The following is a 26,095-nucleotide window of genomic DNA, read 5'->3' as shown; positions in this document are numbered from 1 at the left end:
GAATTTATTAACTTGGTACCAGTACCAGTCGGTGGTGTCCTCTACCATATGTCCACCACTGTTTTTAGCACTGAGAGGACATTTGTCTCTTCAATAATTCTATATGAGTCAGCTGATCCATCTGTTGCATATGTGCGTGAATTGATGCTTGGTAACATCCTGTTATCGTTGTGCGTGGGTGGGCAGCAGGTGTCAAGCGTTTTGTCAGGAAAAAAGCCCTTAATCATTAACCTGCACTTAATGAAAACGAGATTGATGCAGTGCGGATCCAGTGAAAATCAACGATTGGAGAACCACCTCCTCCTGACTACATCAGAGCAGAATTAATTTCCTTTCCATGTGCCGTTCGCTTGCCGCTTAATCTTTTTTATTACTTCGATTTCGGCTTGTTTATTGGCTCCTTTCTCTGATAATTTGCAAGCGGACTGTTGTTGTTCCTCATTTGCGAAAGTCTTTAACTTCTTTGGCTGATTCGCTTTTATTTTTATCAATTTTTCCTCTCCCTGTTTCCTGGCCGCTGTGAAAACAATTTTGTTTGCACGTCTCTTCATTACTTAGTTCAATTATCTGAACGACTGGTTAACTGCATCTATGACACATCTTAATCAATCGAGGAAATCGCACAAGGAAATGAGCCAAACCACACCTCGACCCCGAATGTTGAGCGATCTCATATGCATACTCATCAGTCAACTAGGTTTATTATAGTTATTAACTAAAACTAAAGCTAAAAATGTTATCACTTGAAATAAAATAAACTTTTCCTGATATAAAAATTTAGTTAAGCTTAAAGGAGAACTCCGGTCAATTTTAACATTGAGCTCATTTTTTTGTAAATTTGGAGTGCTGTCAGTACAGAGAACAACGACAAAAATCGGTGTTGCCTACACCGTGTTATCCTCTTTTTAAAATTTGCACCCTGTTGACTTCAATGGGGCAAGTTTTAAACCTGCTTTTAGCCTCTTAACATCCTTGATGTGTCATTACAAGTGCACAGCCAATGTGAGTGATTCCTTCGGAGCATATCACGCGCGTGAACTCGACAATCGACTACTGTGGACTTCGACCGAAAACAGGATGTAAATACAGGTATGTGCGCTGGCTGAATTAACATCACTTTTATTAATATCTTTCACATCTACTGCAGTCAGATTCACCCGTGTTCACTCCGAAGGAATCACTCACATTGGCTGTGCACTTGTAATGACACATCAAGGATGTTAAGAGGCTAAAAGCAGGTTTAAAACTTGTTAAAGTAACACATTGCTTATATAAATATTTCTAATTATGTTACTTTGTTGCCTTTTATGTAAAGTAAAGTGTTACATTTTCACACCAGCACAGAAGTGCTGTGCACATTTAAATGCATTAAAACATTTCAGAACACCTTATCAACCGCATAGCATTGGTATCCTGATTTTTGCATGGAAAACAATACTCTCATTATCTTTAGAAGATATAAAATTCGACTTCCCCCCCAAAACTAGTTTGCATGCAGTGACTATGGAAACAATTTGCCTACGCTAACTTTAGGAATCAATCTCACAAATTCTTCCAATCAGGACTGAGGAAGGTGATGGTCCGCGCTCATCGACAGGCCTGGTGTTGGCAGGATGAGTGGTACGGTCTGACCATGGAGGACATCCGACAGCTGGAGCTGGAGACCCAACTGGCCCTGCAACAGAAGATGGCACAGTACAGCTGCAACGAGGAGGGCGGCGAGAACAACGGCCCTGTCACCAGCTCAGAGAAAGAGCTCGAAGCCAAGGAGGCCAACAGCTCCACCGAAGCGGAGGGGTCGACGAGGACCATGGGGGACACACTGCAGGCGCGGGGAGAGCTGACCAAGCAGTGGTCCACCTCTTCCAGGTCCTCACGTTCCTCAAAGAGGGGCGGTAAGTTCACATCGACTTTCATGTGAAATTGACCAAAACAGAAGTACTCGAAGGACCTGTTCCTGGAACAGCTATACTTTGAGGGAAATTATTGGTTCATGTCTCACTTTCCAATGATCAGGTGCTTTTTCCCCGACATGGAGTTATATTAATAAAAATGTTAAAGCTGCTCTGTTTATATACCTGTACTTTGATAATGCATGCTTTGCAGTGCATGCATACAAAAAATGCATGGTGATCACAAACTATTAAGCATGAATTTTCAAAGTACAGGTATATAAACAGTTTAGGTTTTGGGATGTGACACTAAAGACTGGAGTAATGATGCTAAAAATTCAGCTTTGCCATCACTGGAATAAATTCAATTTTAAAATGTATTCAAATTAGAAAACAGTGCTTTTAAATTGTAATAATATTTCAAATGTACTTCTTTTTACTGTATTTTTGATCTTATCGGACCTTATTAAAACTTATCGGCCCTAAACTTTTGAATGGTGGTATGTGTATATATATAAATTACAGTAGTTGCATACATTTTTTTTTTTTTTTTTTTCAGGGGATGTGTCATTAAGCATTAGAATATAGAACTAATATGATTTATTATTTGTCTTTAATGTATGATGTGTGCAGGAAGCCCTTCACGCCACAGTATTTCTGAATGGCGCATGCAGAGCATCGCCAGAGACTCGGATGACAGCACAGATGACGAGTTCTTTGATGCTCACGGTAATGCAGGTTTGATCCTCGGTTTAAAAGGTGCTCTTGGCAATCTTGTTATTTACTAAAATCTGAATCCTTGTTCCTCAGAGGACTTCTCTGACAACGAGGAGATCTTTGCCAAGGAGATCACCAAGTGGAGCTCCAATGATCTGATGGATAAAATCGAGACAGCCGAGTCAGAGGAAGCTCAGGGTACGCGAGGGATTATCTTCACCCATCTGACACGTTTTAGGATTGCAGGGGGGGTATTGCAGGCGGGTGATGCAAAGCATTTTTCCCAATGCTTTGGTTTTGTAATGCATAAGCCGAGCCCACTAGAAGGAGTTTTTTCCATTCATCCACCAAACACAGAGATTTCCACATCTTTAATAGGATTAGCTGTAAAGGAGCCCCACTGACTCTGAGGAGGTTAGGGTCTGTGTCAAACAGTGTGAGATTATGAAACACTAATTACACAGAATTCCATGCTGTTTGTGAGACGGATCTCACTGCTCGCTGGACTTATTTTTTACACTTATCAAACCCATGTTCAAATGAAAGTCTAAGTCTATCCTTTCTTTAAATTGTAACAATAATAATAATAACAGATTTCTAAAATAATTATATTAATCATATACTAATATATTTAGTATTATTGATAATAATAATTATAAATTGGTTAATTTATATAATTGAATACTTATATTTCATACTAAATGCTAATTTAATTATATTTTTTAATTAATATTCATTTAATATTAGTATTTAGTATTAGTTTAGTATGGATCTGTGTACTGTAGTAGGCATATAATGCAGTCAGGTCTTCTTCTTTCTTTCTTTCTTTTGGTCCTGTTCAGTATCGCAACTTGACATGTCTAAAACGTCTACAAGCTCTAAACAAGCTCTTTGCTGTTGCACTGTACACGTACTGTACGATGAATTCTGAAAAGTTTTGTTTTGCTTATATCATTTGGTTATTAGGTGTCCTTTTCGATTCTCCAAGTGTCATTTTTTGGAAAGACTAAATTTAAGTTTTAGAATTATCCTTCAATCTGATCGTTTATTTATAGCAAATGATGACAAAACAAACACGTTAAACAAGATAAATTATGTATGCTTAATTTAACACAAAAGGGTGTGATTAAATATATATGTATGATATATATATGTGTGTATATATGAAGACTTCAGATGCAAAAGCCTCTAAGTGCCATCTGAAATTTTCTTAAGGTCTGAAATTAATAGGTCATTTTCATTGGCATTAAAGTTAAATAACTGAACATAAACATAGAAGCTTGATAAAAATGATCATTCTAGAAGAAAATACCAGATGGCACTTAGAGGCTTTTGCATCTGAAGTCTTCATTATGTATTTATTTATCTTCGTTATATATTATTTTAATAATGTAATTTTTGTATCAATAATTTAGTATTTTATTAATATGAATAATTACTTGTTATTTTTCCTTTTTCAGCGATGCAGATTAGTTTCAGAAAGAATTATGATGCATATGTGTATGTTTTTTCTTGCATTAAGCATATTGATTTTATGTTTTCATTTTATGTTTCTAGGTGATTTGTATCAAGAACCTGGGACTGCCGGCGGGGAGCGACTCAATGAGGTATGTCTACAGTTGTGCATTTTCATTGAATGCTTTTCCATTAACATTAATGTAAATATAATTCAACATAAACATAATGCATATTTATGCAGCAGTGCTCTTGGTGTCGAATTATTAAAGCAACCGCAGCAGTGAAAGATGCATTGATCTGTACTTGTGCTAATGGAGCAAAAATTCTGCAGTGGTCACGCCGTGTTTATGCTGACGTAAAAAGCATTAAAGCTTCTCTGAGGGTACATTATGCAACGGCTTTTTCAGTTAGGATCAGTTCCACACTATCACTGAACAATCTGCATGACCTTTCACAAAATGAAACTAGTGTCACTACAAAGGTTGGCTCAGTATATAGTCATAAGGTGAAGTTCTCATGGTGTGAAGGGTTTATTCAGGGATTTTTCGGGATGATCTCAGTGCTCTTTAACTCTGGTCCGCAGAGACCCAGGCCCATGCGGCGCTCCACCGTCCGTAAGCGTCGGCGTACATCACGCAGACGCCCCGCTGTGAGTCGCTGTGACACCCATCTGTTTAGATCCATTAGAAGAGTAGAACTTATCATAAGTTATGTAGAGTCAAAGGTGTTTTCTTGTGTTGTTGCAGATATACATAGAGATTGTGTTGTGTTTGCATTAGAGTTGAGCTGATCTTTACCCTGAATAGCACCTTATGATCTCAGATGTTGTCTTTTGTAAAGTGGACACACATTAGAGATGTAGACAAATAGTTCTTCTTTTTGTTTTTCCCATTCGTTTTGTAATTTTAAATCAAAAATGTTTTTTCTTCTTCAAAAATAAAAAAATAAAAATCAAACCGCTTAAAGACACATTTGAAAGATAATAGCCTGATGGGATTTTTTAAATCTAATCACAGTTATTGATTTAACGGCAATCAAAAACATTTTGTTGTAAATCTACATTAATTTTAGTTGTGGTCATCTGAGTAGCCACACTTGTGACGTGGTTTCTACTGAAGCATATGTCTGCGTTTGACATGGTAGGTCTGTCTTGAAAGATTTTTAGGGGATTAAGGGAACTTTACTTCCGGAAGACTGCTGTTGCGCTCTGTATCGTGTTGTTCATTAGTAAGTCGTCTTCTTTCACAATAGCGTGTTGTCACGAGTGTGTGTGGATGTTTTAAATGAACCGAATGCAGCTGCAGAAACAGCCATCCACATGTGTCCCTCAGGACGGCTCCTCACAGCAGTGTTTACAGCCGTCTAAGATCCACGTCCTCCTCCTGGTCCTGCATGGCGGGAACATCCTGGACACGGGCAGCGGAGACCAGAACAGCAAGCAGGGGGACGTCAACACCATCGGCAGCGCGTTTGATGCAGTGATGCGGGTTCATTACCCAGCTGCATTGGGCCGCATCGCCATCCGCCTGGTTCCCTGTCCGGCCGTGTGTGTGGAGGCCTTCTCTCTGGTGTCAAAGTGAGTGACAGACACACACACACACTCAGAACATGACCTCTGGTAGTCATGAGGTACTGAGCAACAAACTTACAGTTCCAACGTATGACAAGTGTTGCTTAATGTTTCCAGAAAGTCCCTGCATTCATTCATTCATTCAAAAGTAATAATGTATTAATAATTTATTGATTTAAATTAATTAATTAATTAAAATATAATATTATGTTTTTTAAATAATTATTGTATTTTTATTTATTTTTTGGTATTGAAAAATCGATTAGAATTGATGTATTTGAAAAAACAGAATTATTGCTATAATTGCTATATTATTAAATAATAACAATTTTATTGTTATTAAATAATAATGTGTATTATTAAATTATGATAATAATAATAAATAATTTGTATTTATTTTGTAGGAAGAAAAAAATAGAAAATGCTGCTGTTATTGCAGTGAATAACTTCCAGTTATCATTAGTTATCAAAAGAGCATTATATTGCATTTTGAATCAAATTTTTTGCAGTCTATTCAAATGAGTCAATAAAGAGATGTTACATCACTGTTGATATTGATTCATTCAGTGCACTTATGAAACACATTGCATTGTGGGATAAAGTTCTGTTCTGTGCGCTTTGGATGTAAACTGCACATTTTGGTAAATGTATAGGTCAACCGAGTATTGCATGCGTAATGCGGAAAGACTAGTACGTCACTGTACATGGTGATTCAGTGCATTAAATGGCTTCTCGCTGGTAATAACCCAGCATGCTCTCTGTTCTTATGTCCTTGACACAGTTTGAGTCCCTACAGCTATGACGAAGGCTGCCTCTCCAACAGTCAGGATCACATCCCTCTGGCCGCCCTGCCCCTATTGGCCACCTCTGCACCACAGTACCAGGACGCCGTGGCAACGGTCATAGTGCGAGCCAATCAGGTCTACGGTGACTTCATCAAGTCCCTGGAGGGGGCCACTTTCACTGGCCAAGTCAGTGCTTTGCTTTTTTCCTCTATGTAATTATTTACAGATTAGAGCAATGGAACATTTGTGTGGCAGTGAAATATGCATCTAGTTTTAGTTTGTTTGCTGAAGTCTTGGTGAAGTGTAAAAATAACTTTTGGGATAAATGTGCATTATTCACAGCATTTGGTTTTTCTCACTGAATATCACGTGTCCGTGTTTGCTTTATCCTTACAAATGTCACTGGTTTTATTGTGAACAGTTGAGGCTGAATGTCAGGCAAACATGTCACATTTCACGATGAAATTAAAACAAAAATTAAATTAATTAAAACAAAACAAAACAATAATTCCGGCAGAATATTCAATTTCACAATCACATTTTATAAGTTTAAAGTGTTGTGAATGTTGTTTACCGGTAATTATTTATCTCACTCATTGCCCATGCACATGACCTCCTGTCTGTGATGTAATGTGTGTCTGTCTGGTAATTGTGTGCAGGTGTGTCTGATTGGTGACTGTGTTGGAGGGATTCTGGGATTTGATGCTCTTTGCAGCAGCAACATCACAGTGTCAGAGTCTCAAAACAGCAGCCGGCGTGGCAGCATTGTCAGTGTGCAGGTGAACACACACATTTGCACACACACAAGGCCTGATCATCCAGACAACGCACACGTCACAATATCTCTCATTTAGGGATGAGGCCTGGTTGATTTGCATTAGCAGTGTGTTGTCATCACATGTCCAAGAGACGCTGTTTTTACACCCTAAATCTAAACCACCTTTTTTTTTGGCCTTTCTAAGGCAAGCAAACTTAGGAAACTGTATTCTTACAGTATTCCTCAGCCATTTTTCTAACTTCTTTTTTTCAGATTATAAATGATCATAAATATCCTGTTTTCCATCATATGATCCCTGTAAAACTAATTACTGATGCACTTCCTCCACAGGACAATGACCTGTTGTCACCAGGGATCATTATAAACAGCACTCACTGCTCGGGTTCTGGCTCGGGTTTGTCTCTAGAGGGAAGTCGGCACCTCAGCCGTAGTAATATAGACATTCCACGTTCCAGCGGTCCAGACGACCCCAAAAAACAGCTGCCCCGGAAACGCAGCGACTCCTCGACCTACGAGCTGGACACCATCAAACAACACCAGGCCTTCCTGACCAGGTGAGCCACAGTCCTCCTTTTCTTCCTCACCCAGTTTGTTTATCATTCGAGTCAACATGTCTGTTTTATTTATCATATTTATGTGCACGATGGACTGTTTTCATAGACTGTGATGATGCGTTTCCTCAGTGAATCTAGCAAAGGTTTTTATATTTTCATTTTTATAAAAATGTATGTACACTTATAACACTATTCTTTGTCTTGTATTACCTTGGCATTAATTTACGCTGCTTTGTGAGTGTTTCTAATACAACGGCTGAGCGAGTGATGGCAATCAAGCTCTATATATATATTTCCTCTTTTGAAAAGTCATAGAAATGTGGCGTTTACCCAACTATTGACAACTTCTACTTCTAATAACCCCATAAATGTGAAAAGGGTCCATATGCTGATGACTATATTGGTATTGGCTGACATTAGCATTTCATTAACTTGTTGGTTATATTTGGTTATGTTTGTTTAGAAGAAGATGATATCTATTCAAACAATAAATGCTAGATTTTCAAATATTACAGATATTTTATAACGGAGTTCACACAGTCATGGAAAACCTGGAAATAATAATATATTTTTTAATTGCTTTCCATTCCTGCAAAAGACATGAACAAATTTGTAATAAAAAATGAAAATATTGAAATATTGAAATATTAAAAATATAGAATTTCATCCTGTGTAGGGTAACACTTTTTCACTTTGTGATCAAATAAGTCTTTATAGTCAAATATTTTAAATCAACCAGTTGAAATGGTTCAAAAATATAATTGATTCTGTAAGCGAATTGGTCTGAATCAAAATGATATATATGTGAGCCTGGACCACAAAACCAGTCACATGGGTAAATTTCATGAAATTGAGATTTATACATCATATGAAAGCTGGATAAATAAGCTTTCAATTGATGTGTGGTTTGTTAGAATATGACAATATTTAGCCGAGATACAAAAATGTGAAAATCTGGAGGGTGCAAAAAAATCTAAACATTTGGAAAATCTCCTTTAAAGTTGTCCATTTATGTTGGCGACTGTGCAGCATTCACTCACAAAAATACATGTTTTATATGTTTACAGTAGAAATTTACAAAATATCTTCATGGAACATGATCTTTACTTAATAGCCTAATGATTTTTGGCCTAAAAGAAAAATCGATAATTTTGACCCATACTATTGCCACAAATATACCCGTGCGACATGTGACTGGTTTTGTGATCCAGGGTCACATGTGTGTATATATAATTTTTTTTATTTTTTTTTTATAAATGTATATTAGTTAAAGATATTTCCTGACTTTTCCAGACATGGCAGTGAATCCCTACTTGTGACTGTAATAATGCACAATAATATGTGTATAATGATGTATATTGTGTATATATAGTCTGCACTCCAGCGTTTTGAGGAACGATCCGGGTTCCCGTCGGTCCAGCAGCAGCACCATGCTGGAGGGAGGAGGCGCTCTGGGAAAGTTTGACTTCGAAGTGTCCGACTTCTTCCTCTTCGGCTCTCCACTAGGCCTGGTCCTCGCTCTGAGGAAAACTGTGGTCCCTTCTTTGGATGGTATGTTAACCTTCAGGACAGTTTCTAGTGGAGGAAGAGTGATGAAAGAGAATGAAATCCTGCGTGGATTGGATGCCAAAGCGATCGTTTTAAAGTGTGACTTGATCTGATGGATTACACAGACTGTGTAATCCCGATTGTTCATGCTGTTTTTGTTCTGAAGTCCAAATCTTTTAAAACATATTAATCCTAAAAGCAACTTAAATCAGTTGTGGAGTTAAATCAGTTGTAGTTGTGGGCTGCCAGCAGATTACTGGAGATTGTTTTAGAGGGCTGGTGTCACAGAGGAAGGGAACGGTATACTGACCGGAGAATCCCGATCTAACATCTGTCATGTACAAAACAAAACAAAAACAAGGATGAATGTGTTGAACAAAATACTGAAGGCATAACCTCCTGCACCACCAACAACAGCATTATTTTTAGATGGTTTATGGCGAAAGAAAATACTGTACTGGCGAAAGTACTCTTTCCAACATTGAAAATAATCAGAAATGTTCTTGAGCATCATATTAGAATGATTTCTGAAAGATCATGTGACACCGAAGACTGGAGTAATGATGCTGAAAATTCTGCTTTAAAGGTGCCATTGCATGGATTATTTTATTATTTTAGAATGTTTCCTGGGGTGCCCTTATAATGTTAGTATGTTTTTTAGATCAAAAGTTGTTATAATTTAGAAATAAAAGGCATTTTTCCTAGCCTGATTTTAGCCTCTGATTTGAACACTCTGTTTGAAGGGGCGTGTCTGTGTGAGACTTCAGTGTAAACGCCCACTGCTGTGATTGGCTGCTGTGAGACTGAATGAAGATCTTATCATTGCAACGCAGTTTCTGCACTCTCACTATTGATTTCACCAATGCAAACAAACATGATGTACGTACAGTAAGAGAAACCTACTAAGAGAAACGACGTGAAGTTGATCGTTGAGTCACTGGCTTGATTTACTTATGCATAAAACAGTATTGAACGGCTTTGAGAGAAACATTATCTGTCTGAACTTGAACAATTACACATCAGACATTCACATAACCCACTGGTTCTTCAGAGGCTCGGATGAAGGAACTAAAAAAATACCTTTGTGTTAATTTGTACATCCAAACACTGAGCAACTGCCATGCTTCGCTCGTTTGCAAGCCATGATGTCTCTCGAAGAAAAATTATTCGGACAATGATTCTGCTGCACAGTTCTGCCTGGCATTGAACATGGGCTGGCATATGCAAATTTTTGGAGGCGTACATATTAATGATCCCGACTGTTGCGTCACAGTTGGTGTTATGTGGAGATTCGCCTGTTTTTCAGGGGTGTTTTTCAAAAACGAGGAGAAAACAATGGTGTTTGAGACTCACTGTATGTCATGTCCATGTACTGAACTCTTGTTATTTAACTATGCCAAGATAAATTCAGTTTCAAATTCTAGGGCACCTTTAATCACAGGACTAAATTACATTTTACAATATAATCAAATTTCAAAATATGATTTTTTTTTTTGCTGTATTTTTGTTCAAATAAATGTGGCCTTGGTGAGCAGAAGAGGCATCAAAAACATTAAGCGATCTTACTGACCCCAAACTGTTGAACAGTATGCGTGATTCTACTTGAACTATAATAAACCAGCTGAGATTTTTTTTTTAAATTAATATTATACTATTATATTAATAAATGTATCTTCTAAGACCAACATTTGAGATCAGTTTAACAAATATTCGTCTTTTCTTTTGTTCTTCCTGCAGTGGCTCATCTTCGCCCGGCTTGCCAGCAGGTTTATAACCTGTTCCACCCCGCGGATCCCTCCGCCTCTCGTCTGGAGCCCCTGCTGGAGAAGCGTTTCCACCTGATGCCACCGTTTAGCGTCCCCCGATACCAGCGCTTCCCACTGGGTGACGGCCAGTCAGCCCTGCTGGGTAAGACAGGAGAGATTTCCCAGTCAAACACGTACACCTGCTCAGACCTGGATTACACCTGGTGTTATCTCGGGTGATCGGATCACAAGTGGTCAGGCGAGACGGATTGCTGTTTTTCACCTTTTATTGTCATGTGTCCTCTGACCACTCGTGATTGGATTTAGAGGGGACAGTCTCTTATATTGTGACTGCATACCAGTGTTATTTATTTCAGAATCATTGAAATACGATTATAGGTTTCATTAATATTTAAAAATCGTATTTTTATATTTTCTGTTCTAATAATTTTACTGCGGTTTTGTCATGTTTTTTGGTTGTTGTTTTTATATTTCTATATAGTTTTTTTTTTGTTTTTCAGTTTTAGTTTTAGAACATCAAGTTAAACTAAATGCAAATGAGAAATGTTGCCTTGAAATGTACTAGCTGAAATACGCTTGTTTATATTTAATTGTATTTCACTTAACGTTTATTTTATTTCAGGTAACGATTTTTTCAATGGTTTCAGTTTTAGTTAACTATTATGACCTGCTGCATACATCACTCATATGTAATGTCTCACTGCATGCTGATAACAATGCAAAACGTGCCATGCGCCAAAAATATAGAGCCGCACATAACTGGATAATTTACATGTTTTATTGCAATGGATGATTGACAGGTGAGTCTTTTGTCCAGGATTCATCTGGACATAATTACAGCAGCGTTTACACTAACAAATGCAATGTGGTCACATGCATTTCTAGCTATATCAGCTCAAGGTACTCATTTACATTTGAGAAATCATGATTGTAAACGGGGCCTACGTGTGTCCGCATGTGTATTAAAGCAGATATTTTTATGGTTTAGTTTAAAGCAGCACTTGTAAAAGAGCATCGTCCATCATTGCAGTTCTGGCTGGTGTTCTCGTTCCTCGGTTTGTGTCATTTCTGTCTGTTATTTGTCTTTATTTTCTGTTTCTTTGTCTCTCTCCCCTCACGTCGCTCTCATGTCTCCACGTCCCTCATGCCGCTGGGTTTGACATGTGGCAGTGGAAACCATCCAGAGTAACCCTCACCTCCTGTTGGAGAGTGTGAGCTGTGCCGCCCAGCGCTTTCAGGATGGCATCAGCGAGACTTCCATTCCCGTCCCTGTGCTCAACTGGCAAGCCATGCCGGCCCCCGCCGAGTGTGTGTAGCCATTCCTGGTTTCTTGCACCCCTTTAGCGTAAACTCCCTGTTATGTGTGTCACCCCTGTGTGGCGTGTGCCCTCATTTCACATGATCTGTGTTTGTGCGTCTGCTTTGACATTGATTCTCTCATTGGGGCTTGTCGGGTTTTGAGTTTTACTGTGACTTCCTGACACTGGATGCTGCCATGTGGAACTGATGGTATTGAATTTAGAGGTGAAGTGTGTATTTTTTCAACGTTAAAATGCTTTTTCCAATTCTAATTTAGTCTAGACAAGTGTAAGATTTAAAAAGAGTGTAATTTCACCACAAAATCAAAAGAAAAATCATACTTTACATTATAATTAAGCATATTTTCACCCCCAATACAATAGATAATAATTTTTTGTAATTATGAATATTCTCTATGATATTATTAGATTCTTTACTGTAAGGTTAGGGTTAGTAGTATAGTATTATAGTAAAAAATACTGTAGACAATGCGTGTTTTCAAATCAGCATAATTTTAAGGCAGTACAACAAGTGACACTGAAGACTGGAGAACTGATTGCATCACAGAAATAATTTATAAAATACTTTAAAATAAATTATATTTTAAAGTATATTAAAATAGAAAAACATTATTTTAAATTGTAATAATATTTCACAATATTACAGTTTTTTCTTCTTTTTTTTTCTTTTATCAAATAAATGCAGGCTTGATGAGCAGACATTAAAAATAGAAATAGTAATGTTTCCAAACTTTTGACCGGTACTGTATATTGTTATGAAAATAATAGTCCCTATATGAATAAAATAGCCCTTTTGATTCTGGTGTGAAATATAACCTAGGCATGTTCTTGAAAGATTTCATGAGGTTTGCCCATAAGCGGTCCGACCGATGGGGAAACCTGCACTATTTTGCCGTGCCATTCAATGCTACTAGTACAGCAGAAATTACACACTCCACCTTTAAAACGACAATACATCAAGAATAATAAGAAAAATGATCAATTCAAGCAGCTTGACTAATGACAAATCCTGATTCTGATGCCGGGCTTGCATGTGTATTTGGTAGATAATGCCCCATGAGGACTTCATGTAAAAACAGTAAATGCTCTCCTATGTTCCTCACGAATGGAAGGAACAGATTGAAATGGACTCAGGGGCAGTATTTACAACTTGTATATCTATTTGGGTTTGTGTTTGCATCTTCTTTTCACTTCCTTTTATCAATTTGAATCAAATGGCCCTATTGCAAATGTATAATGATGCATCAATCAAGCTCAGATCCAAAATCAAGTGAGATCGCAACACTGGCTATGATGCTTTCTAGGTAGGCAGCTCACTAGGTTTTGGAACTGAGGTTTAGTCAGTACTGAAAATTGTCAGATTTCTGGGCCCTGATTGCTCTGTCAGTTCCTGGCTCCTGCGAGTAATTACTGGTTTTGGTCCTCACAGCGGACGTGATGCAGTCTCACAGCATAATGTTCGGAGATCACTCCAATCCTTCGTCTCCGGGATCCATTCCAGCCTTCCGTGGGGCTCGCAGGGGCAGCGAGACCAGCATCGCCAGCCAGGTGTCAGGGTTAGCGGACAGTTACACCGCCTCCAACATCGCCAACAGTGAGTTAACACATGTACACACTCGGGTTAGGGTAAATCGATATCAAGGCTGCATTTATTTGATCAAAATTACAGTAAAAACACTAATATTGTGAAATATTATTGCAAATGTAACAATAATTTTAATGTTTTTAAAAATGTAATTTATTCCTCTGATGCAAAGCTGAATTTTCAGCATCATTACTCCAGTCTTCAGTGTCACATGATCCTTCAGAAATCATTCTAATATGCTGATTTGCTGCTCAAGAAACATTTCTGATTATTATTATCAATGTTGACAGTTGTGCTGCTTCATATTTTTGTGGAAACCATGATAAATGTTTTTTCAGGATTCTTTGATTAATAGAAATCTTTCCTAACATTATAGAAGTCTTTACTGTAACATTTGATCAATTTTAATCAATTGAGTTTAATTTCTTTAAAAAAAGTCTTATTTTCTCTAAACTTTTGAACACTACTGTACTGGGCTGCAAAAAAAAAAAAAAAAAAAAAAAAAAGCCGCAATGCTGCTAGGATAGCTAGGAACTATCACATATGTCATGTTCACCATTTGACTACTGTTGTTTTGATGTTGTTGTTTTTTTCTCTAGTAACACAAGCATGCCAACTTAGACTCTCCAAAAAGCTCAGTCTTTTGTCCCAATTTGCCCTCCCCTATAATAAAATGAGCTCCCGAAGCCCCTCCCCCAAATCCTGCAAAGCACAAAATAAGCGTCCGCTAGAAAGGCAGGATTCCAGCTGTCTGGATGATACAGAGCAGAGCATCTCTCTAGGCTTTGAGCCCTCACCCTCGCTCGCCTCTGACCCGCCATCACCGTGTGTCCCGCTGGACATCGAGCAAGGTACTTGGAGCGTGGGTAGACGTCCGGTCAGAGGGTCTCCTCGACCCTCCAGATGCACCCGCTCTCCTGTTTGCCTGCGTTAGTTTCTACCATTGCTGCATTCCCTGCAATCCCTCCTACTGCCTGTTTTAGCCCTCCGAATCTTCAGCCTGTTTCCTTGCTGACCTCCCCAGCGCTGATGCCTTTGTTTTCTGAACTCATGCCCCCATCCTTTAAAAGCTCAGCGCTGGTGCTCTGGTTCTTCATCTGTGGAACCCTGAGCCGCTCTGGGTTTGCCCTGAATGATGAAGACCTTCTGAAGATGCTTTGAAATGGCGCTGACTGGTCTTGCTCCCATTATCATGCTTACGACCTGTGTGTCTTCTGTTAGCGGTCGCTTATAGATAAGGATGGGAATCAGAAGGAATTTAGTGATTCCGATTTTTTACTTTTGAGGAAGTGGTTTCCACTATGTACTAAGAATTAAAAAAATAAAAATAAAATACGTTTATTTTAAAATATAAAAAAATATAAAAAATTTTTTTATTATATTAAAACCTACTTTTTTTTGGTAATATTTTAATGTAATATATATATATATATATATATATATATATATATATATATGAATTATGAAAGATTATTTTATGCATATTCTGCAAATAATAATGTTATTTATATAATATATCATTTTTTGCAACTACAAAAAAAAAATATTTAAGCAAATAATGTATTTGGGTGCTTTACTAAATTAATAATTATGAAATTTGCGTTTAGATCAGGGGCAGGAATTTTACATTATTATTTAGAAAATTTTACAAAAATATTATTTTACATTATTATTTAAATAATATAATATACAGTATTACTTGGACGATATTTCAAGCAAGGAAGGAAAATTACTAAATATCAAATTTGCATATGGATCAGGAATTGTTAAATTTGCGGTTATGCATAAATCGTTTTTTATCGCATCATTTTTCTTTAAAATTAGTGATACCAAATTAATATTACTTTAAGTACAATTTATTTCAGGTCTGTTCCAAATTAGTCTTTAATTACATTTAGAGATGAGTGAATCTTTTTTTTTTTTTTTTACTGATTCTTTTTAAACAACCGACTCTTTTGTTAGTGAATCAGACTGCACGGCTCACGCTGTATGTTTATGTTACGTGCAACCAGTGAGGACATTGCCATAAGAAAAACATGTTGTCTGTACACTGTCTTTATTCACCGCCCTCAGTCTTCCCAGTCAAAATGGAACCAGTTTTGAATAAAAACTGGTTTTCTATTCACAATCCTACTTGTAGAGAACCAGAGGCCGTTTGCAGATTCAAGAACATTAAACCCCAATGAAAAGAATTTCAATCCAAAAATAGGGTTGTGTTCTTAAATGTCTTTTGCAATGGGTCATGGGAGGAAGAAGTGCACATTACAAAACAACAACTTTCCATATCTTTCCTTCCTCTTGAGCCCCTGAAGCAAACCTGCATCATGTGTCCTCGTCCTGTCCTAGATCCAGCATCTGAAACATTCATAAATAATGTACAGATGAAACTGAAATCTTTAATGGTATGTGAACCTGCCGTTGTAGCGGTAATGGTGTGGACAGGCATGACTGAGTCTCTGGTTTCTCCTGCAGTCGCTGCACGCTGGTGGGGAACCAAGCGCATCGATTTCGCCCTGTATTGTCCCGACGCTCTGACTGCGTTCCCCACCGTGGCTCTACCTCACCTGTTTCACGCCTCCTACTGGGAATCAACGGATGTGGTGTCTTTCCTGCTCAGACAGGTGAGGATTATACAATCTTTATTCTTCTTAAAGGAATTTTCAGGGTTATTTGCACCAAGAAACATAATTATATATATATTTTTTCTGCCTTTTATTAATATATTTTAAAATATATTTTTTTATTTATATAAATAAAACTGTTATAAAATTATATTTATTCATTTAGATTTTTATTTATATCTTAATTTTATAATACAAAATATTTTTTCTTCCTAAAGGAATATTCAGGGTTATTTGCACCAAGAAACATAATTATAGAATATATATTTAAAAAAAATAATCTGCCTTTTATTAATATATTTTAAAATATTTTATTTATTTATTTAAATAAAGATGTTATAAAATATCTTAATTAATTTAGATCTTTATTTATATCATCATTTTATAATATAAAATATTTTTTCTTCCTAAAGGAATATACAGGTTTATTTGCATCAAGAAACATAATTATAATATATATATATATATATATATATATATATATATATATATATATAAAATAAAATCTGCCTTTTATTAATATATTTTAAAATATTTTATTTATTTAAATAAAGATGTTATAAAATATCTTTATTCATTTATATCTTTATTTATATCATAATTATTTTTTTTAAATATTTGTATTGATTTATTTAAATAAAACTGTTAAAAAATTACCTTTATTATATTAAATGTAGCTGTTTTTCGTAACATTTTAATGTAATAAAATAAGGGATTGCCTATTTCATATTAATTATAGTTCATGAATTTGGTAATTCTTCATGCTACTGTATAAAGGCAAATTATGAAAAAGACTGATTATGAAATTAAAGTACAGATCGGGGTGTGAATTGTTAATTTTGTGGTAGTGCATAAATTAGTTTTTTTTGCATACATTTTATTTAAATTATTAGTCATAGCAAATAATATTTTTTTAAACTTTATATATTTATTGTTTTTTCTCTTAGGTAATGAGGCATGAGAACTCAAGTATTTTAGAACTGGATGGGAAGGAGGTGTCCGAATTCACTCCGTCCAAACCGCGGGAGAAGTGGATAAGGAAGAGGACTCATGTGAAGATCAGGGTGAGACGGGCATCTCTGAAACCTCATGTCTCCATTGAGTGCATCACAGGATTGTTGCTGACGTAAAGATGTGTTTGTGTTGAAGAATGTTACAGCAAATCACCGCGTGAATGATGCCGTGTTTAATGAGGACGGCCTTCAGGTAGTCATGGGTCGCTTCATGTACGGGCCGCTGGACATGGTCACACTGACAGGAGAGAAGGTTAGTGCCCTATAAACTTTGGTTTGTGTAGATCCTGGAGACCGAAAAATCAAGTAACTTCACTCACTCTCTCCAGAAAATGTACGAATCTACTTTGAAGTATTTTCCTTATTCATTTTCACTTCTTCATATTCATTTCATTCATTTTTTTGTGCTCTTTTCAAGGTTGACATCCACATCATGACCCAGCCTCCATCCGGAGAGTGGGTGTACTTCAGCACAGATCTAACCAATAGCAGCGGACGAATTTCCTACGTGATTCCGGACAACAAACGGCTGAGCATCGGAGTGTATCCGGTCAAAATGGTGGTCAGGTAAGTCATAAATACATTTATTCTGCACATAAAAGGCATAACATTTTCAACAAGTGAACAACATCCTCTCTGTCCAAAGGGGTGACCACACATCTGCTGACAGTTACCTGACCGTGCTGCCGCGCGGCACAGAGTTTGTCGTGTTCAGCATCGACGGCTCTTTTGCCGCTAGCGTGTCCATCATGGGCAGCGACCCTAAAGTGCGAGCAGGAGCAGTAGATGTAGTCAGGTGAGCGCATGTCTTCATGCATTTAACCCTATAAAGCCTACTGTGATACGCACATTTCTAAGGCCTGTAAATGATCAACATGATCAGAACTGCTGAAAAGCCTGTTGCACACAATCTACTACAGGACTTCTGTCGTCTGATTGATGGTATAATTGTAAATAAGTCGACCTTTGGGTCGTGGTTCACGCGCTTTGCTGTGAAATCTTTATTGATTTTATTAGGTAAACGCAGCAATAACTTAGATTGTAATGTGAATCAGTGAATGTTGAAATATAACAGTATATCAGAATTTCAGCTCACTTTCTGGCCATGTAAATATCAGCAACTGCACCAAATTGCATATTTTTTATGCGGTGAGGTGTTTTTTTCCTCCTTGAGTATAAGCTCTATATTCTCACTATATCATACTATATTAGCCATAAAAGCCTGATATATCAAATATGATACTCAAACACATGAAGAGTTCAGATGCAAAAGCCTCTAAGTGCCATCTGAAATTTTCTTCTAGAATGATCATCTTTATAAAGCTTGTATATTTAATTTCAGTAATTTCACTTAAATGACAATTAATAGGTAATCTTCATTGCCATTTAAGTGAAATTACTGAACTTAAATATACGAGCTTGATAAAAATGATCATTCTAGAAGAAATTTTCAGATGGCACTTAGAGGCTTTTGCATCTGAACTCTTCACATATGCAAATGTTTTAAGGTTTTTTTTGTTTTGTTTTTTGATTTTGTTAAAGGTTTTTTTTTTTTTTATTCTATTTTAAATAATTCGATTATTTCATACTTCAAGCTTTTCAGGGTTAATGAAACTCGTAGGTCAGTAATTTGTATGGTTTGCTGTTCTTGACGGTGGTTGGTCCTGTTGTAGGCACTGGCAGGACTTAGGCTACATGATAGTGTACGTGACGGGGCGGCCAGACATGCAGAAGCAGCGTGTGGTGGCCTGGCTTTCACAGCACAACTTCCCTCACGGGATCGTGTCCTTCTGTGATGGACTCGTACACGACCCCCTCCGACACAAAGCCAACTTCCTCAAGGGTCTCATCACAGAGGTGGGTCGAATTGGGTCATTTATGTAGTAGAAATGTGAAATTATTTTAGAAGTTGGAGCCTTCTAAACTGAGAAAAGCCAGAAAATGTATTTTTGGCTCATGTGGATGAAAGACAACAACTCCCAGAATGCACTTGCTTCACTGCCCTACGAGGCCACGCCAAAGCCACACCTACCGGTTACAGAGGGCAGTATCGGGAGAAATGATACAGCTAGGCTACTAGTCGACTCGAAACTGAAAAGATGGCGTTTTATCGTGAGATCCCCCTATGGGCGGGTTGAAGACATGCAGGACGAGCTCCTCCTACTGGCTGGAGTCTCTCGCCTCTGGACAAAAAAGCCTCTGATGATGCAAAATGATGATTTTTGCGTCATCTGAGGGTTTTTTTCCAGCCACACAATACAGAAATCTCTCGTCTCAGGGGGACATGAGGGAGGGAAGCACGGTCACTCGAAAATACTACCGGGTTTCTACTGATACAAAGCTTAATGCTAATCGGTGAAGTATCCCTTTAAACACTATATGTTGTAATATTGCAACATTTGAGTGTGCGCACCAGCCTGTTTAATAAAGTAAAAGAATCCAAGATCCATTATTTATAAGATTTTATGTTTTTTTTCTGTAGCCTATGGATTTTATTTGTAAAACTCTGCAGAGACCCTGTGTTAGCCTTTGCTTAAATTATGTCAAATGTATAATTGAAAAGCTGCTCTTTTGTAGGCACATATGAAGATCTTCGCTGCCTATGGCTCCACTAAGGACATCTCGGTGTACACGTCACTTGGTCTGCCGCCATCACAAATCTACATTGTGGGGAGACCAACAAAGAAATTGCAATACCAGTGTCAGGTACAGTTTTTCCTCTCTACTTTTTCCTCTCAAGTTACACTCTCACTGAGCCGTCACTCTCTCCACAGTTCATCGCCGATGGCTACGCGACTCATCTTTCCCAGCTGGAGTACAATCAGAGGTCGAGACCCGCCAAGACCGGCAGCGCTCGCATGGTCCTCCGGAAAGGCAGTTTCGGACTGGGCGGCAGTGGCGAGTTCTTGCGGAAGCGCAATCACCTGCTGCGCACCATCTCCTCGCAACCCACGTCCTCCACACCGCCCGTGCCGGTAGGCCGTCCCGAACGTGCGCAGAGCCAATCAGAATGTGACCGCGAGCGGGCCGAACGTGCACAGAGAAGCATGAGCATCGCTGCCGGCTGCTGGGGCCGAACCAGCAAACTTGAGGGCGGAGCCCTGAGCCCCAAATAGGCTCCTCCCACCGGGTCCAAATTCTGGAGGCGCTTCATTGGGCACATGGGCTGCAGGAACGGTAGGAGACGGACACGACGTAATCTCACAGTATTACAGCAGACTCTGTGAGCAAATCTCACGGCATTACTATTGTTGCATGAGAATTTTTTCCGTTTCGTTTTTTTAATTTTATTTTTAGACCGGCAGCCAAACATTTTCCAGAAATCTAGCGCCTTAAGCATCGCTCTGGGTCATGGCCCTCGCCTCTGACTTGATTGAATGTACTGTTGGGAATGAAAACATGGATCGTTGGGTGGGTATATGGACTCTTCCCGCTTCCTCTATCATTCCCCAGACTTCCCTTCCGGTGTCTGCAGAGATTCCCACACATGTAAATACGTGCCTCCTCTTACCTGCTCAGGGCAGCCATGAACTTGAGGAGCTGATGAGACCCAGAGGCCATTTTACTCATTTGTTTCCGTTGGGTCGCCCCCATCCCGGCAGCCTCTCTCCGAGTCGAATCGCAGCAGCATTTGGCAATAAGGATCCAAGCCCATCACACCAAACTCCGTCTGCAGGTCATCAGAGGCCTTAACTTCTTATTCAGAGCAAGAACGAACTCTCAAAGGAAGAACAATCCCTTTACAAGGCCATCTGCTTGCAATACCTCCAAGACGCCACCTCGACCTGGGCTGCTGGGACACCTTCCATGTTTGTTTGTTTCTTTCTCGACTGCTGTTTCGTTAACTTCTGAGCCACCAAACACCGGTCGCAAGCACACGCCACATCTGCTGAAGTAAAAACTTTCCCGCCGCTGTCGTCGTGGAGAGAGTTTCCCATCGAGGACGCGCCATTTGCATGTTCAATTTCGCTCAATCAATCCTTTGCACTCATTTCCAGCTGATCAGGGAGCGATTCGACTCGCTCGCTTCGATACTGCCGACGGCCAAAACGAGTTCATTTTTCGAAAGCTGTAGTTCTGCAACTGCATAACCTCATTGTTATTTTGCACTAGTGGAATAGTCGAGGCCCTTGTTTCCATCTCATGTCCCTTATTATTTATGGCAGGGTATTTGTGCGCATATGCACGATTCTATAGTTCTCCGAAAACAAGAGCACGCAAGAAATGTGCCAAAAGCAGGCAGATCATAGGAACCCAAACACGTCCAACGTTACCGATGGATTGTAGCAACGTTTCCCAAGCGTTTCCATGGCACATGTATAATGTTTTTAAGATTTTAGATCATTTTAGATCAACTTCAGTTATCTATGATATTGTCCATATGTTCATATGTAAGTGATTGAGGTATATAGAAATTGTGCTTTTAATTTTCTTGCTATTTTAAATCGGACAGCATGACAAAGTCGGGTGGAGTCGTGAACCATACACGGTTTGTTTCTATATATCATGAACACACTGGAATAGCCATGCTGCATGTTGCGGACGTATTCTTCTAATGGAACTGGGAGGCTTGGAACGTGGCCTTTGTCTGGATCGGTTCTGAACCGAGGTCTGAACGGGACTTCAAACAGTGTAGATACTGTAAAGATGTAAATTTCACTATTATAGGATATGTTACGGTCAGAATTTATTTATTTCTGTAGCTTCATAAGATGATGGATATTTCAGGTTTGACTGTATTTCATGTGTTGCTTTATTCTTTTGTCCAACACTTCTGAAATGCTTCTTTTAACGGACCAATGACGTGTCTCCTTGTGCATTAATCGTTGACAGTGTTTCCGTAGCAAAACTCTAGATGACGCAACCACCGCCACCCCACGGACAATCAGTTCAGCAAACCAACGGGCAAGGAGCACGCGCACCTACACATGTACGAACGCTGCGGACGGTTCCACGTAATGTGAATTGGAATTGTGAATGTGGTTCTGTGATAAATTTGCTGCATACAACCGAGTTTAAATTGGTGCTGAACGGGTTTTTGAATCAAAGTTTTTGCTCTGAGATGGCATTTGGACTGGTATTACTAGTCTTTTAATGCATCTAGTTCAGTACCAGACATCAGGGGTTCTCAGTGGAAATACATATGCTGAAAGGTTTGTGAACTTCTACCGCTGATATCTAGGTCATCTTGGTTGTTGGTTTATGATTTGAATGTTAACCACTGAACAAATTCTCCGTTATATTACTCCACACACTCTCACATCTGAACTGGCTTGCTTCTACTTCTACACTTCCTCCTGTTTTCAAATCTCCAACGTGAAGAAAGTTGATGAGTGTCATTTCCGAATTGTTGAGATTAAGATTCAGACGCATCGCAGGGAATCATACGACATTGTGATCGACAATTGTGCCACAGTTTTTACACGGCAAACATTAGTTTCAACATCCGCGGCCTTGCTTGTAGGCCAAGTATTATATCTTCAGATAAACCAGATTATAGCCACTTTTGTACTTTGCATGTCACAGAGAAGCTTTCGTACACTTTCCTGTATTCTTCAATAATGGGCCACACTACAAACCTCCAGTTTATAGTTATTACAAATATGCTGTTGTCTATATAGAACATCATATCAGTTGTTATTACCAAATATTTAAATGATGTTACCGTTAATCCTAAATCCAACCATATTTTTTAAAAATACTGACATCTGAGTGACGGCATTATATTAAAAGACGTTAAATGCATAGAAATACTTTGACATTACAGTATTTTTGACTTGTAAATGCTGTCTAATTAGCGTGCAGGTGTTTCAAAACACAAGCTCATTTGGATGAAATAAATATGGTGAAAACTCCCGAAACAATCATGTTTTGTGCCCATTTTATTTGTTGCCAAAACTTTCAGATAAGCATTGCTAATGAATCACTTTCCCAACAACTTTTCAATGATGAATGGAGACGTACTGCAGGCTCATTTTACACTCCTGTTGACGTACTGATCTGGACTGACTCGCTCCTTTACAGTTTTCTTACCAGGTCGGTGGTTCAGTGCTCTCATGTGTATAACTGTATGTACTGTGGATTAAATACAGTTGGACAACTGCAAGTCTTCTGTGATTTATAATGCTTTATGAATGTGTGACATGAACCACTCTGCAAGAATTTTTTTTAATGTACTTTCCTTTGTAAAGAACATCTTTAGTCACAATTTCATTCATTGTATTCATTTTGGAGTGTGAGAGATGGTAGTGTGGTCTGAGTTAATTTGGGTGAAATTAAAGAGTGTGTGTGTGTACTTGTACAACTATCTTTGTGAGGACCAGTTTGAGTTTTCGACCATTGGAGTGAGGACAAAGAGAGTAAAGTGAGGACATTTTGGCCGGTCTTCACTTTCTGAGAGCCTTTAAAGGCCTGTTTGAGGGTCAAGACTTGGTTTTAGGGATAAGGTTATAATGAGGGTTAGGGTCAGGGGTCGGGTTAGGCACTTAGTTGTGATGGGTAAGGTTAGGGTAAGCGGCTAGAGATTGCATTGTGTCAATGAATGTCCTCATAAAGATAGATGTACAAGCATGTGTGTGTGTGTGTGTGTATGTATGGTTGAGATGGATGGATGTATGCATGTATGGTTGAGATGGATGGATGAATGTACAGTATGTATGGTAGGGATGAATGGATGTATGGTAGAGATGGATGGATGTATGTATGGTAGGGATGGATGGATGTAGGAATGGAAGCATGTAGGACGGTATGTAAGTATATAGATAAATCGAGAGGTAGAGATGTACTGTATGTAGGTAGAAAGGTAGGGATGTATGGATTGATTGATGTAAGTAGGTTTTTAGAATGGTTGGTATGGATGCATGTATAGATGTAGGAAGGTAGGTATGGATGGATGGATTGATGTACTGTACGTATGTATGTAGTTATGGATGGATGTACACTAGGTATGGATTGATTGATGTATGAAAGTAGGTAGTTATGGATAGATAGATGGATGTGCTAGGTATGCATAGATGTAGAAAGGTAGGTATGGATGGATGAATGTTTGTTGGTATATAGATGTATGAAGGGCAAGATAGATATGGATGGATGTATAGGCATGTATAGATGTATGTGGGTAGGGTAGGTATGTTTGTGTGTATTGGAAATGTGCTGTTTGGTCTCTGCAGTCACTGAGTCTGAAGAAGGCAGTCATACATTATATTTGATTGGCATTCAGTGTTGACCTTACACACTGCTACTAACCAAAGTATCTGAAGATAATACAGGAAATTACCCCTGACTGAGTGCTAAAGATCATAGTACCTCCAAACGGTTGAAGCAACACCTGGTAACCAGAACCAGAGACATGGAAACCTTAAACCGATGCCGTCATGTCCCCCTCGAATGCCTGATACAATGTAGTTCACCTTTGTTTTCTATGTGATGTTTTGTCAGGACAAAGGATCATCTGCACATCTTGACAGGTGTGGGGACATCATCGGTTCACTGATCAAATGGGATCACTCGGGGTCCTAACAAATTACTTTTAATAGGCAATCTGATTACAATTCCTACTAAATCAATTCCTAACTAAAAAAAAAAAAAAAAAAAAAAAAAACGCTGGCAGGGAAAGAATTAAAGATATTGTTAAATTTGAGGTCGCACAGTCTGCTTGTATACTCACCGAAACTCAACCTTGTATCCAAACATGTTCCCACAATCCCATCAGCCTGATCATTTCACTTTAATTTCCCGAACATGTGGTATTCTGTCTTCCTTGCATTAATCTGCAAAGCACTCAAATGATGTGTTGTGAACAATGACATACCAGAAATCTGTGGTCATCTGATGGATCTTTATTTTAGCAATGCGATACATTGAAACACTGAGTCCAGAATCAGATCCAGATTCCCCTGAACACAAACAACAGTTAAAAATGAGACAGGAACAAAAGCATTGATGGGGAACACTGATGCTTAATAGCATTATTAAAAAATGAGACAGTAGCCTGAACTGTATGACTACTTCCACATATTTCTTAAAATGTAAACAAAACACTGTGGTAACAAAATCCCTCTTCATATTATCAGAAAAGTCGAACTTCTCTGGACTGTTTATCTGAGCTGAATTAGCTAATACATGTATAGTTGCTCATCTAGAAATGTTTCACTGAAAAGGTTTGGTGCAATAAGGCCTGCATTTGTTTTTTGTTACAGTAAAGGTTCTTACTGGCCATCAAAAAAAAAAAGTCTCACTGCTAGACAAGTTTTATTAAATTAGTCAGTTCCTGTAGGTCTCAATAGAGATCATCCATATTGCAGTCATGCAACTTCTACTGTGACTAGGGATGCACAATATATCAGAGACCATATCAATACCGGCCAATATGTTATTGTACAATTATCTGTATTTTGAACCAATTTTACTACACAGTATTCAATCTTTCCCACATGTATATGCCTAATTTCAGGCATTTATTTCAATAAATGTTCATGTTTGTGTTTCAT

General features: G+C 38.3%; 1 protein-coding gene across 7 annotated transcripts in view; it reads left to right on the top strand.

The window, feature by feature from the left end:
* pitpnm2 (phosphatidylinositol transfer protein, membrane-associated 2) overlaps window positions 1-25,836 on the top strand; it is a 61,518-nt gene extending 35,682 nt beyond the window's left edge. For 3 of the 7 annotated variants that reach the window (XM_079861200.1, XM_079861201.1, XM_079861202.1), the window contains exons 6-26: window positions 1,563-1,895; window positions 2,526-2,621; window positions 2,703-2,807; window positions 4,167-4,216; window positions 5,399-5,643; window positions 6,419-6,608; window positions 7,082-7,201; window positions 7,531-7,754; window positions 9,127-9,305; window positions 11,040-11,210; window positions 12,239-12,376; window positions 13,817-13,981; window positions 14,572-14,823; window positions 16,445-16,593; window positions 17,541-17,657; window positions 17,743-17,859; window positions 18,025-18,173; window positions 18,253-18,402; window positions 19,280-19,463; window positions 20,184-20,312; window positions 20,381-25,836. In XM_079861200.1, coding sequence (XP_079717326.1) covers window positions 1,563-1,895; window positions 2,526-2,621; window positions 2,703-2,807; window positions 4,167-4,216; window positions 5,399-5,643; window positions 6,419-6,608; window positions 7,082-7,201; window positions 7,531-7,754; window positions 9,127-9,305; window positions 11,040-11,210; window positions 12,239-12,376; window positions 13,817-13,981; window positions 14,572-14,823; window positions 16,445-16,593; window positions 17,541-17,657; window positions 17,743-17,859; window positions 18,025-18,173; window positions 18,253-18,402; window positions 19,280-19,463; window positions 20,184-20,312; window positions 20,381-20,722 — 3,605 coding nt within the window. In that variant the 3' untranslated portion in view covers window positions 20,723-25,836. The remainder of the gene's footprint in view (window positions 1-1,562; window positions 1,896-2,525; window positions 2,622-2,702; window positions 2,808-4,166; window positions 4,217-5,398; window positions 5,644-6,418; window positions 6,609-7,081; window positions 7,202-7,530; window positions 7,755-9,126; window positions 9,306-11,039; window positions 11,211-12,238; window positions 12,377-13,816; window positions 13,982-14,571; window positions 14,824-16,444; window positions 16,594-17,540; window positions 17,658-17,742; window positions 17,860-18,024; window positions 18,174-18,252; window positions 18,403-19,279; window positions 19,464-20,183; window positions 20,313-20,380) is intronic. The other 4 variants (XM_079861204.1, XM_079861205.1, XM_079861203.1 and 1 more) reach the window with 3 other exon arrangements.
* Window positions 25,837-26,095: the final 259 nt, after the last annotated feature.

The sequence above is a fragment of the Squalius cephalus genome, assembly GCF_949319135.1.
Source record: "Squalius cephalus genome assembly, chromosome: 24".
Taxonomy (NCBI): domain Eukaryota; kingdom Metazoa; phylum Chordata; class Actinopteri; order Cypriniformes; family Leuciscidae; genus Squalius; species Squalius cephalus.
The sequence above is the reverse complement of the archived record's forward strand: the minus strand, read 5'-3'. Positions and strand labels throughout refer to the sequence as shown.